The sequence below is a fragment of the Mirounga angustirostris genome, unplaced genomic scaffold, assembly GCF_029215605.1.
Source record: "Mirounga angustirostris isolate CCGP_5_RB_7025 unplaced genomic scaffold, mMirAng1.0.hap1 SCAF_9, whole genome shotgun sequence".
In the NCBI taxonomy this organism is placed as follows: domain Eukaryota; kingdom Metazoa; phylum Chordata; class Mammalia; order Carnivora; family Phocidae; genus Mirounga; species Mirounga angustirostris.
The window spans coordinates 83,208,614-83,223,150 of NW_026991717.1; the positions used below are offsets into that span (position 1 = coordinate 83,208,614).

The window sequence follows — 14,537 nt, forward strand, 5'->3', positions numbered from 1 at the left end:
GACTGGTAAGGAGGCAAGTCAAGTATTTTTCTAAATTCGAGTTGGAACTTAGAAGGAGAAAATAAACATAGTGGGAGATGTGTGTCAGAGTCTGATCTCTGTGACTCACTCTCTCATCCACAAAACTCAGTTTGGGTCTTACACGTCTCATTTCTAGTTCTTTCTAACTTAGGAACATGACCTCACAGTAAAGGAACTTAGCAGTTTACGTCACATGATGAAGCAGTGAGGTAGAGTCCCGCAGTGCAGGGCAGGAAGCAGTGAAATGTTTGAAACAGTTGCAAACTCTGTATTCATAGATGCTAGTTTTGATTTATTTATTTTAAAGTATGTTTGAAAAAGATTTATCTATTTTAGAGCGAGAGCACGTGTGTGCGCAGGAGGAGGGGCAGAGGGAGAGCGAGAGAGAATCTCAAGTAGACCCCTCGCTGAGCGTGGAGCTGGATGTGGGGCTCGATCTCACAGCCCTGAGATCATGACCTAAGCTGAAATCAAGAGCTGGACACTTAACTGACTGAGCGACCCAGGTGCCCCGCTAGTTTCAGTTTATTAACTCACAGACACATTTATCAGATTCACCTATCATTGATTTGCTACTAATCGAATCATGAGAATAAGTAGCAACTGGTTACCTAAATTATACAACACCTACAAAAACAGCATCTGAGAAAAGAAACTTGCTTGTAATTTATTTAAGGTGGAAATCCTTTGTTTAGCGTACTTTATTACAAGAGCTGTAGATTTTTATTCTTTATTTTATTTTTTTTAGATTTTATTTTTAAATAATCTCCACACCCAGTGTGGGACTCAAACTTACAACCCCGAGATCAAGAGTAGCATGCTCGGGGTGCCTGGGTGGCTCAGTCAGGCGTCTGCCTTCCGCTTGGGTCATGATCCCGGGGTCCTGGGATCGAGCCCCGCATCGGGCTCCCTGCTCCACGGGAGGCCTGCTTCTCCCTCTCACAATCCCCCTGCTTGTGTTCCTTCTCTCTCACTCTCTCTCTCTGTCAAATAAATAAATAAAATCTTTAAAAAAAAAAAAAGAGTAGCATGCTCTACTGACTGAGCCAGCCAAGTGTCCCCACCAAAGCTGTAGAGTTTTAGGTCACAGAAATCATATAGACACGAAAAGCATTCCATCCGAAAACTATTATGTTAACAGACGTGAATAAGAGTAGGCAAGAGAACAAAAACTAAATCAAGAATGACAAAAGCTTACTCAGTCACTCGTTCTTTTGTTTCATTTATTGAGCACCTCTGCTAGAAGCTGAGAATGCAGAGATAAAAATAACATAATTCCCGCCTGGAAAAGAGTGAATTCTGTGAAATTACAGCAAGGAAGCCAATGTCTATGGAAGAGTTGCATGGGTTGGGAGCACAAAGGAGGGCCACCAGCTCAGTCTGGAGGGAATTGGGTCCAAAGGGACAAGTGCAAGGTCACTAGGCAGATAGGATAAAGGGCATGCAAAGCAGAGGGAACCGAATGTACAAAGCCACAACAGTATTCTACAGGCAATGAGAAAGACAACAAAGATTTTTCAATTATTTTTTTTATAACAGCTATATTGAGATATTATTCACATATCATAAAATTCACCCTTTCAAGGTGTACCACTCAGTGGTTTTTAGTATATTCACAGTTGTGCAACCATCATGCAATCTAAGTTTAGAACATTTTTATGGATCCCAAAGGAAAACTCCACAACCATTTTGAGCAGTCATTCCACATTCCCGCCTCCCCTCAGGCCCTGGCAACCACTAATCTGGGAGGATTTCCCTGTTGTGGACATTTCATATGAATGCAATCATATAATACATAGTTTTTTGTGACTGGCTTCTTTCACTTCGAATAACATTTTCAAGGTTCATCCATGTTGTGCCATATGTCAGTACTTTGTTCTTTTTTAGGGTCAAATAATGGTTGTATGGATATAACACATTTCCTTTATCCATTCATTAGTTGATGGGCCTTTCAGCTGTTTGCACTTTTTGGTTATTGTGAATAATGTTGCCATAAACACTCATGTACACATTTTTGTGTGAACACTTATTTATTTTCATTTCTTTGGTGTATATACCTGGGAGTGGAATTACTGGGTCGTATGGTAACTTCACATTTAACATTTTGGGGAGCCGCCAAACTTTTCGAAAGTGGCCACCCCATTTTATAATCTCATTCACAATGTTCCAATTTCTCTACATCCTTACCAACACTTGTTATTGTTTGTCTTTTTTTTTTTTTTAAAGATTTTATTTATTTATTTGACAGAGAGAGACACAGCGAGAGAGGGAACACAAGCGGGCGAGTGGGAGAGGGAGAAGCAGGCTTCACGCAGAGCAGGGAGCCCGATGTGGGACTCGATCCCAGGGCCCAGGGATCATGACCTGAGCCTGAGGCAGACAGGCAGACGCTTAACGACTGAGCCACCCAGCCGCCCCTTGTTTGTCTTTTTTTATTTTAGCCATCTGAGTGAGTGTGAAGTGGTACCTCCTTGTGGTTTTGATTTGCATTTCCCTCATAGCTGATGATATTGAGCGTCTTTTCATGTGCTTATTGGCCATTTGTGTATCTTCTTTGGAGAAATATCTGTTAATACCCTCAGGTCATTTTTCATTTTTTAAAAATTTAAAAAAGATTTTATTTACTTGAGAGAAAGAGCAGCACAAGCAGGGGGATGGGCAAGGGAGAGAGAAAGGGAGAAGCAGACTCTCCGCTGAGCAGGGAGCCCCATGTGGGGCTCGATCCCAGGACCCTGGGATCATGACCTGAGCTGAAGGCAGATGCTTAACCGACTGAGCCACCTGGGTGCCCACTTCCCAGTTCATTTTTTAAATTGGTTATTTGTCTTTTTATTAAGTTGTTAGAGTTCTTTATATACTTTGGATCCAAGTCCCTTATTAGGTATATGATTTACAAAAAAATTTCTCATTCTGTGGGTTGTGGGTTGTCTTTTCAGCTTTTCAGTGATGTCCTTAGAAGCAGAAAACTTTGAAAATGTGATGAAGTCTAGTTTATCTAGTGTTCCTTTTGTTTCCTGTGCTTTTGGTGTTATATCTAAGAAACCATTGCCTCACCTATGTTTATAAAGATTTTCTCCCATTTTTTCCCTAAGAGTTTTGTAATTCCAGGTGCCTGGGTGGCTCAGTCGGTTAGGCGATTGCCTTCGGTTCAGGTCATGATCCTGGAGTCCCGGGATCGAGTCCCACATCGGGCTCCCTGCTCAGCGGGGAGTCTGCTTCTCCCTCTGGCCCTCCCCCCTCTCATGTACTCTCTCAAATAAATAAAATCTTAAAAAAAAAAAAAAAGAGTTTTGTAATTCCAGCTTTACATGTAGAGCTCAAATTTGTTTTTTAAATGCCATTATAGGTACACTAGCAATCACATTAAAAACTGCTATCAATTTTTAGATTTATAATTGCTTACTGACAAATTGAACTAATAAGAAAGCAATTTCTCTTGCCTTTCACACTTTGATGGCAGGTCTTAAAATTAATCTCTAAACAAATATATCAGTAGGGGCACCTGGGTGACTCTTGGTTTTGGCTCAGGTCACGATCTCAGGGTGTGGGGGACCTGGGGCTCAGCAGGGGAGTCAGCTGGAGATTGTTTCCCCCTCTACTCCTCGCCCTGCTTGTGCACTCTCTCTCAAACAAACAAGCAAACTCTTGAAAAAATATCAATAGAATATACATAGCTTTTTCTTTTTATTCTTTGATGTTTTTAAGTATGTGCCAAGAATTGTGCTAGGCACCGGACAGAAGATGAAGAAAACAAACATGGTCCCTGCTTTCATGCAGCTTAAAGTCTGTTGAAAAAATAGCAGGGGACTTAAGGAAGATTTCTCATCTTGAAGAGCATTCCAAAGACAACAGCATGAAAAAGAGGCTCGGTCTTTTGGGGAAAAGAAAAAGCCAGTGAAGCTACAGTGTAGCAGACAAGAAGGAGAGCACAACAAAATGAGGCTGAAGTGGTTAGGGGCCAACTAATGCAGCAACTATAAACTTGTCCCAAACCCTGGGTTGAAGCTCCCCCGGGGTCCCAGCAAACTCCCTGGGCGAGGGGCGGAGGCTTTCGGTTTTAAGGGAAACACAGCGACATCTCTCGGACACCGCGGGAACTTACCAGCTCGAGCGTTTACACTTTCAACTTCAGATCCGCGGTTCCTTTGGATGAGTTTTCCGCTGTTGGTGGGATTAAAAAGCTACTCCCTCGAGAGAATCCGTGTGGAGCAGGAAACGAGGGTGGTTGTGTACAATCTGATGCCAAGGTTTGAGAAGTTATGTAGCGCCCCGCAGGCGCTCTTAGGACATAAATATTAAGTCACTTGGACTTTGCTTAATAAACAGAACTGTTAGGTATTTCTTTGGGCCTAAGAGTACCTTGAAAACAATTACTGGGATACTAAGGGCACCTTGAACAGAGAAAATTTGGCAGCTTCTACTGTTAAGGACCTTCGGGTTTTATTCTGTGTTACAGGAAGCTATTAAAAGGTTTAAAATAAGAAGAGTGACATGGAGTAAATTATAGTATCTTCTAGTAAAATAATAGTTAAAAAATCTAGACATTTAACCTAAAGTGATTCTATCAGTTACTTGTTTAATTATCACAATGTCTTAGGTTTAAATTTCGAAACTCTAATTAATTAGGGACTCCTGCGCTTTCCTCCCTAACAGACAATTTTGCCCCAGGGCTAGAGGCCAATCAAGAACCAAAGCAGAGGCAGGTGTCTTTCAATGACTTAAATTGTTTCTCCCTCCGCAAACTCTGTCTACATATTTATGCCAGCTCACATACTTTATAAAATTTTCTGTAGAGTTATCTTTCTTTTCCTTATTTGTAGCAATTCTTTATGTGTTCAGTATACCAGATTTTTGTCTGTTGGAATATGCATTGCAAATATTTTTTAATTTTAAATAAATTTTTTAAATTTTAAATAATTTTTTAAATTTTTTTTTAAATTTAAAAGATTATTTTTTATTTTTTTATTTGTCAGAGAGACCCAGGCGCCCCACTATCTTCTCCCATTCTCTGGGCCATTTTTTCATTTTGTTTTTGGTGTCTCCTAAGGAGTTAGAAAAATTATGTGATAGAATGTATCAGGGGCACCTGGGTGGCTCAGTCGTTAAGCGTCTGCCTTCGGCTCAGGTCATGATCCCAGGGTCCTGGGATCAGCTCCCACATTGGGCTCCCTGCTCGGCCGAGCAGGGAGCCTGCTTCTCCCTCTCCTACTCCCCCTGCTTGTGTTCCCTCTCTCGCTGTGTCTCTGTCAAATAAATAAATAAAAATCTTAAAAAAAAAAAAGAATGTATCAAGTTATTCCTTTAGGTTTGTGCCTTTTATGTTTATGGTTTGTCTTCCCCCTTCCTTCCTTGATCCCTCCCTCCCATCTTCCTCCCCCTACCCTTCTCCTCCTTCTCCTCCCTACTTCCTCCTTCTTCCCATCTTTTCTCCTTTCTTTCAAGAAATCCTTCCCCACTAGATATTTGATGAGCTTAAGGAATCAGTATTAGTCTTTTTAATGTAATGATATTGAGGTGATTTTTGTTTAGGGTCCCTTTCCTTTTAGAGATACATTCTGAAATATTTACAGATGAAGTAGTGTGATGAGGAAGTTCGTTCCTTTTTTTTTTTTTTTTTTTAAGGTTTTGTTTATTTATTTGTCAGAGAGCCAGAACAGGAGAGCACAGGCAGGGGGGAGCGGCAGGCAGAGGGAGAAGCCAACTCCCCGCTGAGCAGGGAGCCCCATGTAGGACTCGATACCAGGCTCTTGGGACCATGGCCTGAGCCGAAGGCAGACGCTTAACCGACTGAGCCACCCAGGCGCCCCACATGGAAGTTCATTCTAATTTGTGTATGTTAAAATTTGCCCATAATAAAAAAAGCATATATATAATATAGAGATGAAATCCTTTTCAATCTTGATATAAAAATATTTTCCTATATATTCTTCAAATAATTGTAAAGTTTTATTCTTTGTATTTAGGCTTCTAATCCCTGAGTGACTCTGAAACACCGCCAGAGAAGAGCACCAGAGAACAGGCTTTTATTGGGCTATCCAGAGATGGTCAAGAAGGAATGCCTGTGTGGTTGGCTGCGTCCTATGACAATTTTTATCCCAGGAAAGTTCTTTCCAAACCAATGAGGACAGTTTGCCTTTGCTATGTGGAGGCATATTTTTGACCTAAATTTGAAGAATGAGGCCCATTATCTTCTACAAATAGGAATAACCAAAGGAGTATTTTACATTTATTAAAAGATTTTTAGACCCTGCTCTTCTTGGTCATTTATTTTTTGGCCATAGGTCAGAACATTTAAAAAAATGTGATAATTGCATTATTTATCTAAGTAAAATACTTTTGCTAAAGCTTCATCTCAAAAAGTTAGCTCTTTAAGATTCTGCCCTTGGAATTCCTACCTTCAAAGTAACATGCACATTTAGAGACGAAGGGCTTCTTTCACATTTGGGTGGGGGCAGTGGTAGATGTTTTTAGATCCAGTAGAAAAAAGTTCAAGCTAAGAGTCTTTGATCTGCTGGGATTCCTAACATATGTGAACTCTCAACATGCTTTCTCTAATTCTACCAGATGTAGCCATAGCGAGTCCATCAACTTCTAACTTGCAGTAGTTATAGATCTCTTGCTTTCTATTATACAGGATGGATTTCCAGATGTTCTTTTGATTTGTAGTTTGTTCATTTCTCTCCAAGAAATTGTCAAGAGATGGTCTGGACTGGTGGACCATTTATCTTTGTCCTAAAAGATGGCATTGTTAGGCCACCCAGTAAGTTAAACAATGAGAGTACTTTGCAGACTCTGACAGAGTTGGTTTAGACTTTAGAGAGAAAAAAAACTGAGTTGAAATGGAGGCTTCTGGCTCTGGATATCTATCTTTGAGAGTATGTGAGAATATGTATTCCACTGTTGTTGGGTGGAGGGCTCCATGAATGTTGAGTAGATCCTATTGATTGATGGTGTTATATACTTGCTGATTTTCTGCCTAGTTGTCCTATTAATTGTTGAGAGAGGAGGGGTGAAGTCTCCACCTGTAACTATGGATTTGTCTATTTCTCCTTTCAGTTCTATCAGTTTTCGTTTCCACATGTTTTGCATCCCTAAATGCATACACATTTAGAATCACCATTCTTGGTGTATTGATCCCTTTATTATCATGTAATGTCCCTTCCTGTCTTTGGTAACCTTCATTGTTCTTAAGTCTATTTTACCTGATATTGATTTATATAGCCACTCCTGATTTTCTTTAATCAATGTTTACATGCTTTATCTTTTTCCATCCTTTTACTTTCAAGCTACCCATATAGTTAAATTTGAAGTGTGTTTCTTGTAGACTGCATATAATTTGGCCATGTGTCTTAATCCATTTTGTCAATCTCTCTTTTTAATTAGTAGATTATTTATTTGAACACTTTTAGGTTTACATAAAACTAGAGCGGAAAGTAGAGAGTTCTCATATACTTCCTAATCCCCATCCCCAGTTTTCCCTCTTAGTAACATCTTCCATTAGTGTGCTACATTTGTTATAACTGATAAACCAATATTGATACCTTATTATTTTTTTTAAAAAGATTTTATTTATTTATTTGAGACAGAGAGAATAAGAGACAGAGAGCATGAGAGGGAGGAGGGTCAGAGGGAGAAGCAGATTCCCTGCTGAGCAGCCAGCCCGATGCGGGACTCGATCCCGGGACTCCAGGATCATGACCTGAGCCGAAGGCAGTCGCCCAACCAACTGAGCCACTCAGGCGCCCTTGATACCTTATTATTAACTAAAGCCCATAGTTTACATCAGGATTCATTCTTTGTGTTGTACATTCTATGGGTTTTAACAAATCTATAATGAAATACAGCCACCATTACAGAATCATACAGAATAGTTTCACTGCCCTAAAAAGCCCCTGTGTTCTATTCAACCCTCTTTTACTCTCTCCCTCCCAGCCCTGGCCAATTTCTTTTGTTGTTGTTCTATTTTTTTTTTTTTTAAAGATTTTATTTACTCATTTGAGACACAGAGATACAGAGAGAGAGAGAAAGCATGAGCAGGGAGAGAGGCAGAGGCAGAGGGAGAAGCAGGCTCCTCGCTGAGCCAGAAGCCCGATGTGGGGCTCAATCCCAGGACCCTGGGATCATGACCTGAGCTGAAGGCAGACGCTTAACCATCTGAGCCACCCAGGCGCCCCGTTGTTCTATTTTTTTAATCGGTATAGATTAAGCCTGGGTGGCTCGGGTCATGATCCCACGGTCCTGGGATCAAGCTCCGCATCGGGCTCCCTGCTCAGCGGGAAGCCTGCTTCTCCCTCTCCCACTCCCCCTGCTTGTGTTCCCTCTCTCGCAGCCTCTGTCCAAAAAAAAAAAAAAAAAGCATATAATTATTGCTTTGTTAGGGTTTATGTCTACCTTTTTTTTTTCTTTTCTGTTCCTTCTCCAAAGATGTACGCGTCCCAATCCCTGGAATCCCTATGAATATGTTACTTTACATGGCAAAAGAGACTTCTAAAATGCGATTAACTCAAGGACCTTGAATGGGAAGATTTTCCTAGTTGTGTGGGCAGATATAATCTACTCAAATGGGTCTTTAAAATCAGAGAAAATTCCCTGGCAGTGGTTAGAGGAAGATGTGATTATTGAAGAAAGGCACAGAGAAATGTTATGTTGGTAGATTTGAAGATGAAGGGGGCCATGAGCCAAGGAATGTGGGTGACCTCTAGAAGCTGGAAAGAGCACGGAAATGGTTCTTTCCTAGAGACTTCAGGAAGAAAAGCAGTTCTCTGAAAACTTTATTTTAGCCCATGAGATTTGTGTCAGACTTCTAACCCACAACTAACAAGCTTATATCATCTAAGCTGCTAAATTTGTGGCAATTTGTTACAGCAGCAATAGAAAACTGAAACTGTTTCAGGTGTGTTTGTAGTTGCTCACTGAAGCATTCTTATCATGGTGCTTTATATTTTTCTTTTTTTAGATTTAGTTATTTCAGAGGCAGAGAGAATTCAGGTGGAGGGAAGAAGGGGAAGCAGACTTCCAGATGAGGATGAAGCCCAACGTGGGGCTCCATGCGGGGCTCGACCTCTTCACCACGGAATCATGACCTGAGCGGAAACAAAGATTCAGACGCTTAACTGAGCCACCCAGGTGCCCCTATCATGGATGCTTTAAAATCTTTGTCACATAGTTTTGTCATCTTGGTGTTGGCATCTTTCTCTTTTTCATTCAGTTTGAGATCTTCCTAGTTCGTGGTGTAATTTTCGACTGAAACATGGACATTTTCGTATTATGACTCTGGACCTTATTTAAATCTTCTTGCTTCGCTGGCTTTCTCTGATCCCACTGGCAGGGAAAGCCTGGGAACTGCCTTGTAATTGCCAGATGCAGTAGAAATCCAAATTTCCCACTCAGCCTCTTATGACACCAGAAATGGGGTTCCCATTATTGCTGGCCAGTGGCGTGAGGCTAGGCGCCTCCTGGTCTCCACTGACGCTGTGGGGGAGCAGGGAAGTACGTCACTACTGACTGGTGGGGATGAAAGTCCAGGCTCCCTTCTGAGTCTCCACTCACACGGCTTCAGTGGGGGTGTTGGGGCACCTCATTTTATCCTAATGAGGGTGGAAGTCTAGGCTCCCCACTTGATTTTTGCTGGGTGTGTGGGTAAGGCCAGTTTTTGTCTGTGGTGTTTGGCTGGAATGGAGTGTTATTGTCCAAATGCTTTGTCTTACTAGGCTGTTCCTTTGCCAGTCCTTTGGCTAGGAAAAGCTTTTGTCGTGGCTTTTGTTTTGTTTGTGCCATTTAGAATTTCCAGATGCCGGCTTCTTCAGTATCGTCTGGATATATGAGCCAAAAACAAAACCCAGGGAACTCATCACTCTTTCCTCAGATCCCAAGGTCCCCAGTCAGTCTGCCTCCTCTCCAACTTTCAGGCTTAAGTTTGCTTTATACATAACATCCAGGGGTTTTAGTTTTTAGTTTTATAGCAGGAGGATTAGGGAAAAGGATGCTTACTTACTTCTTTATCCCAGAAGTAGAAGTCTGCCTAAGGATCATTTTTAAAGTTTTTTTTTTTTTTTCCTCCTTATAGGTTTTTGGACATTTTAGAAAATTTTTTTTTCCAATCTACATTTTTTCTTTCTCCTTCTTTCTTCCTTCCCTTCTTTCTTTCTCTTTCCCTCTCTTTCTTTCAGATTTTATTTTTTTAAGGTAATCTCTACATCTAACATGGGGCTCGAACTCATGACCCTGAGATCAAGAGTGGTATGCTCTACTGAATGAGGCAGCCAGGCACCCCACCAGTCTACATTTCCTTTTTTTTTTTTTTAAGATTTTATTTATTTAAGAGAGAGAGCGAGAGAGAGAGAGAGAGAATGAGTTGGGGGAGCAGAGGGAAGAGAAGCAGACTCCCTGTTGAGCAGGGATCCCCTCGTGGGGCTTGATCCCAGGACCCTGAGATCATGACCTGAGCTGAAGGCAGATGCTTAACTGACTGAGCCACCCAGGCGCCCCTAAATTGCCAAGTTTTCAGACAGACTTTCAAACTCAGTAATTCAGTAGTTAGCCAGAATTTTCCTTCTTAGTATTTAGTCTACAAGAAAAGCAAATATATAAAAATTAATATTAAAAAGTGAAGAATATTAAGTAATCAGATAATTTACTATTAAAGTGTATATTTTAGAATTCTTGTTTTTGTTTTGTTTTTTAAGATTTATTTATTTATTTATTTGACAGAGAGAGACACAGCGAGAGAGGGAACACAAGCAGGGGGAGCAGGAGAGGGAGAAGCAGGCTTCCCGTCGAGCGGGAAGCCCGACGCAGGGCTCGATCCCAGGACCCTGGGATCACGACCCGAGCCGAAGGCAGACGCTTAACCATCTGAGCCACCCAGGCGCCCCTATATTTTAGAATTCTTTCCTGAATATTTAATATACTATTAAAGTAAAATTTTCATTTTTTAAAAAAGATTTTATTTATTTATGTGACAGTGAGAGAGCGCACAAGCAGGGGGAGTGGTAGGCAGAGGCAGAAGCAGACTCCCCGCTGAGCAAGGGAGCCTCATGCAGGACTCAATCCCAGGACCCTAAGATCATGACCTGAGCCAAAGGCAGATGCCCAACCGACTGGGCCACCTAGGCGCCCCTAAGGTAAAATTTTCTAAGAAATTTGGTTATTGGCATATGAAATGATTACAAAAATACCAAGTTATAGTTGTGAACATATTCATTCAAAGAATCCAGAGAGCTGATCATCTCAAAGCATAAGAGAGAGACACGAAAGAGGGGTAACTACCCAAATAAATAAACCTAATTAAATGAGAATATAATATTGTCCAGATTTAGATGAGCAAATAGAGGGATCACTCTACTGCCTCCCAAAAAGGGAGGACATCTGTCTTTTGCATCCTAAAAGGAACAGCTACTCCTATGAAACTGAGGCCCCTCTGTATCTTCTATACCTAAGAAATAGCACTTTCTATTTTAAAAATTTTTGAGTGGTATTTTTTAACCAGGTAGGCATATTCCAAACTTTCTTTCTTCTTTTTACTGAGAATCCCGGTCACAGACTGCTACTGTTCCTCATGGGAGGTATCTTACTCCTCCAAAGGTTTGGGCTGAAAAAGATGCAAATCACTGCCATAGAGACTCACGTACAATAAAACATTAGTTCCTATGGTCAGTATGTATCATGTGTAATAGTTCAGTTCTGATTTGTAAAAATTCCAGATTCAGAATACTTGAAAAACATGTATCATTTTATTTGTACACTTAAAAAGTTGTACACAGAAACTTGTAATACAGTTCTATAAAACTGGAAGAACTGTCAGGGAAAGGGGGGGGTGTTACCTTTTATTGATTGATCATGAAGGAAGTTAGAGAAATAAAACAAAAACACAGTAAAATGTTTAAAAAAATTAAAGAACATTTTCCAGGTACAAATTTTATAAATACAAAACAAATTCACAAATTATTTTGAATGCTAAATAAATATCTAGTTAATAAACTCAGACTTAATACCTCCAGCCAGCACTGGTACAGCACTTCAAGGATATAAAATTGGATTCATTCATGTGTAGTGTTGAAAGAATGTGCTCATTAAACAATTCTTAGACATATATACTTTTCTAAACTGTGCTATAACAGAAGATGTATCTGTATACAGATAAATCTTCCTTAATACCACTTCTAAAAAAAATCAATGACAAAATAAATCACAGGTGAAAAAATACTTTCAAAGATATTGGGACACATGAATGATCTCAAAATGTACAAAAACCTCTGTAAACCAGTACTGTATCCAATACATCTATCAAACTTATTAGATACTGAACAAAACTGTAGCAAAGGAAATCTTTCCTACATTCTCCTGAGTGCTTAATATTAAAATTGAGAATATAGTGCAGGCCACACTTCAGTGTGGTCAATCAGCTGTTATTGCTTTATATATATATGTCTGCTTTAGAGCATGATTTAATGTTCCATTTTCATGAACAATTTGTTTTCCTCAAATATATCCTTTAGAAGGACAAAATTAGATTCGTGACTTTTTTGCAGCTGGTGGTGTGCTAACTTGATCCACATTCCCAGGCGTGACATGGAGTCCAAGTTTTTGAGCCTGAATATGAAAAAAGGCTTGAAGCCTAGTTCCAGCTTTTGCTTCACTTGTGTTACGAGGGTTGTACTCAAAGCAGTTCGAAAACATTAACTCAATATCATCGATAAATTCCGCTAGAAAGAAAAAACCAGATGAGATTAAAATAAAAGTACATAAACTCTAAACATAATTTTTTGTTTATATGATATCTGGAAATGTCATGAAGAAAATGGAAGCCCACTTTTTTCTTTAGAAATTGAAGCCTCTGAAACAAGGCAGCAGATCTAAAGCTTTTAAAACTGTTTAACTACAAATGCTTTAACATTGTTCTACTGAAACTATGCAATTATGTAATTAGGAATGTTACATAATTGCGCACAACTTCTATTAAGATCAGATTCTACAAAATATCTAACTCATTCAAACCCCTATCCATCTTTCATCTACATAGACAAGCATTTTAGAGACCTCCTGGGATGCCAGCTACACAATCCGTTGATATACATCATTTAAATAACAAGAAAAACAGCAGTTACCTCTTTAAACAAAAATAATTATCAGAGAAAAACATAAATTACTTACATGCTAATTTATATTCACATTTGTTCACTTTTTCACGAATTATATTTAAGGCAATGGGCTTTTTGATGATGTCATAATAGTCCGGGACCTGTAAAATAATTCAAATATATCTCTCCTATAGAAAATTTATCAGAGATAAGTGGTCAAATATGTGAAGGTTCTGCACTTAAAAGCAACTGAATGTTAATCTCTGAATACTATTATTCCATTAAAACCACTTAATATGTTTCAGTCACTATAATGTTGTAGAAGCTTATCTGATACGATAAAAAATGACAACTTATTGTGAAAAGAAAAAGCTTATGATTCTGCTTGTGTGCTCTCTTTCTCTCTGTCTCTATTTCTCTCCACAGAGATACATATATGTATCTATCAAGTTATTTAATGAGCATTATTGCATTTGTAATAAATAATAAAATGTATGTAACAAAACTTAATTCAGTGCAAAAACTACTCAGGAAAAATGAGTTAGAGTCAAACTGAGATTTAATTTTTATAGGATGCTATTCAATGGTAATTAATCCTTCACATTCTTGCTCTAGCAATCTCAAAGTAGCATTCGGAAGGTATCACTTTTTCATTCAGAAGCCTTCACCTAACACACCTAACAAGTGAGACCCTTTATAATCTACTTGTGCCTCTAACACATCCGTTGTTCCATTCAAACTACCCATCGTTTCCCATATTCTCACTTCTGGGTCTTTAACTTACCATGCCCTTTTCATGCAATGTCCTTATTTCATTTCTCACTGTTGATATTCCACCTATCTTTAAGGACCAGACCAAACAGTTCTTCCATTAAAAACTTTTAAATTCCTGCTACTCCCTCCCTCCGAAATGCTCAAATCAATCTCTTTTCTTCTCTACTTCTGGAAGTCCATTAGAACTTCTATTACAGGGGGATGGGGTAACTGGGTGATGGGTACTAAGGAGGGCACGTGTGGTGATGAGCACTGGGTGGTATACGCAACTAATGGATCGTTGAACACGACATCAGAAACTAATGATGTCTATATGATGGCGACATAATAAAAAAAAGAACTAACCTGATTCTATAATAATAAAAAGAAGAACTTCCATCAGCACCGTAACACTGTCCTATCTGCTGCAGCACACGTCACGTTCTGCCCCCCGTACATAAATAACTCCAAAGCCAACTCAAACGCCTTAGTTTTAGGCCATCTGTTTCCTAAGAGTACCTATCTTCCACATTAGTGTTTTCACACCGTGGTCTCTGGACCAGCGCCATCAGCATCATTCCAGACCTAGTGAATCAAGAACTCTGGGGTGAGGACCGGTTACCTGTGTTTTAACAAGCCCGCCCAGGTGATGCTGGTGAAGTTTGAGAACAGCTGTTTTGCATA

At 39.7% G+C, this 14,537-nt stretch overlaps 1 protein-coding gene across 3 annotated transcripts in view; it reads right to left on the minus strand.

The window, feature by feature from the left end:
- Positions 1–11,731: 11,731 nt before the first annotated feature.
- The window catches only part of BAZ1A (bromodomain adjacent to zinc finger domain 1A), a 92,285-nt gene continuing 89,479 nt past the window's right edge, over positions 11,732–14,537 (minus strand). For all 3 annotated transcript variants that reach the window (XM_064570942.1, XM_045900699.3, XM_064570941.1), the window contains 2 exons: positions 13,174–13,261; positions 11,732–12,725 (listed from right to left, as the gene is read on the minus strand). In XM_064570942.1, coding sequence (XP_064427012.1) covers positions 12,529–12,725; positions 13,174–13,261 — 285 coding nt within the window. In that variant the 3' untranslated portion in view covers positions 11,732–12,528. The remainder of the gene's footprint in view (positions 12,726–13,173; positions 13,262–14,537) is intronic.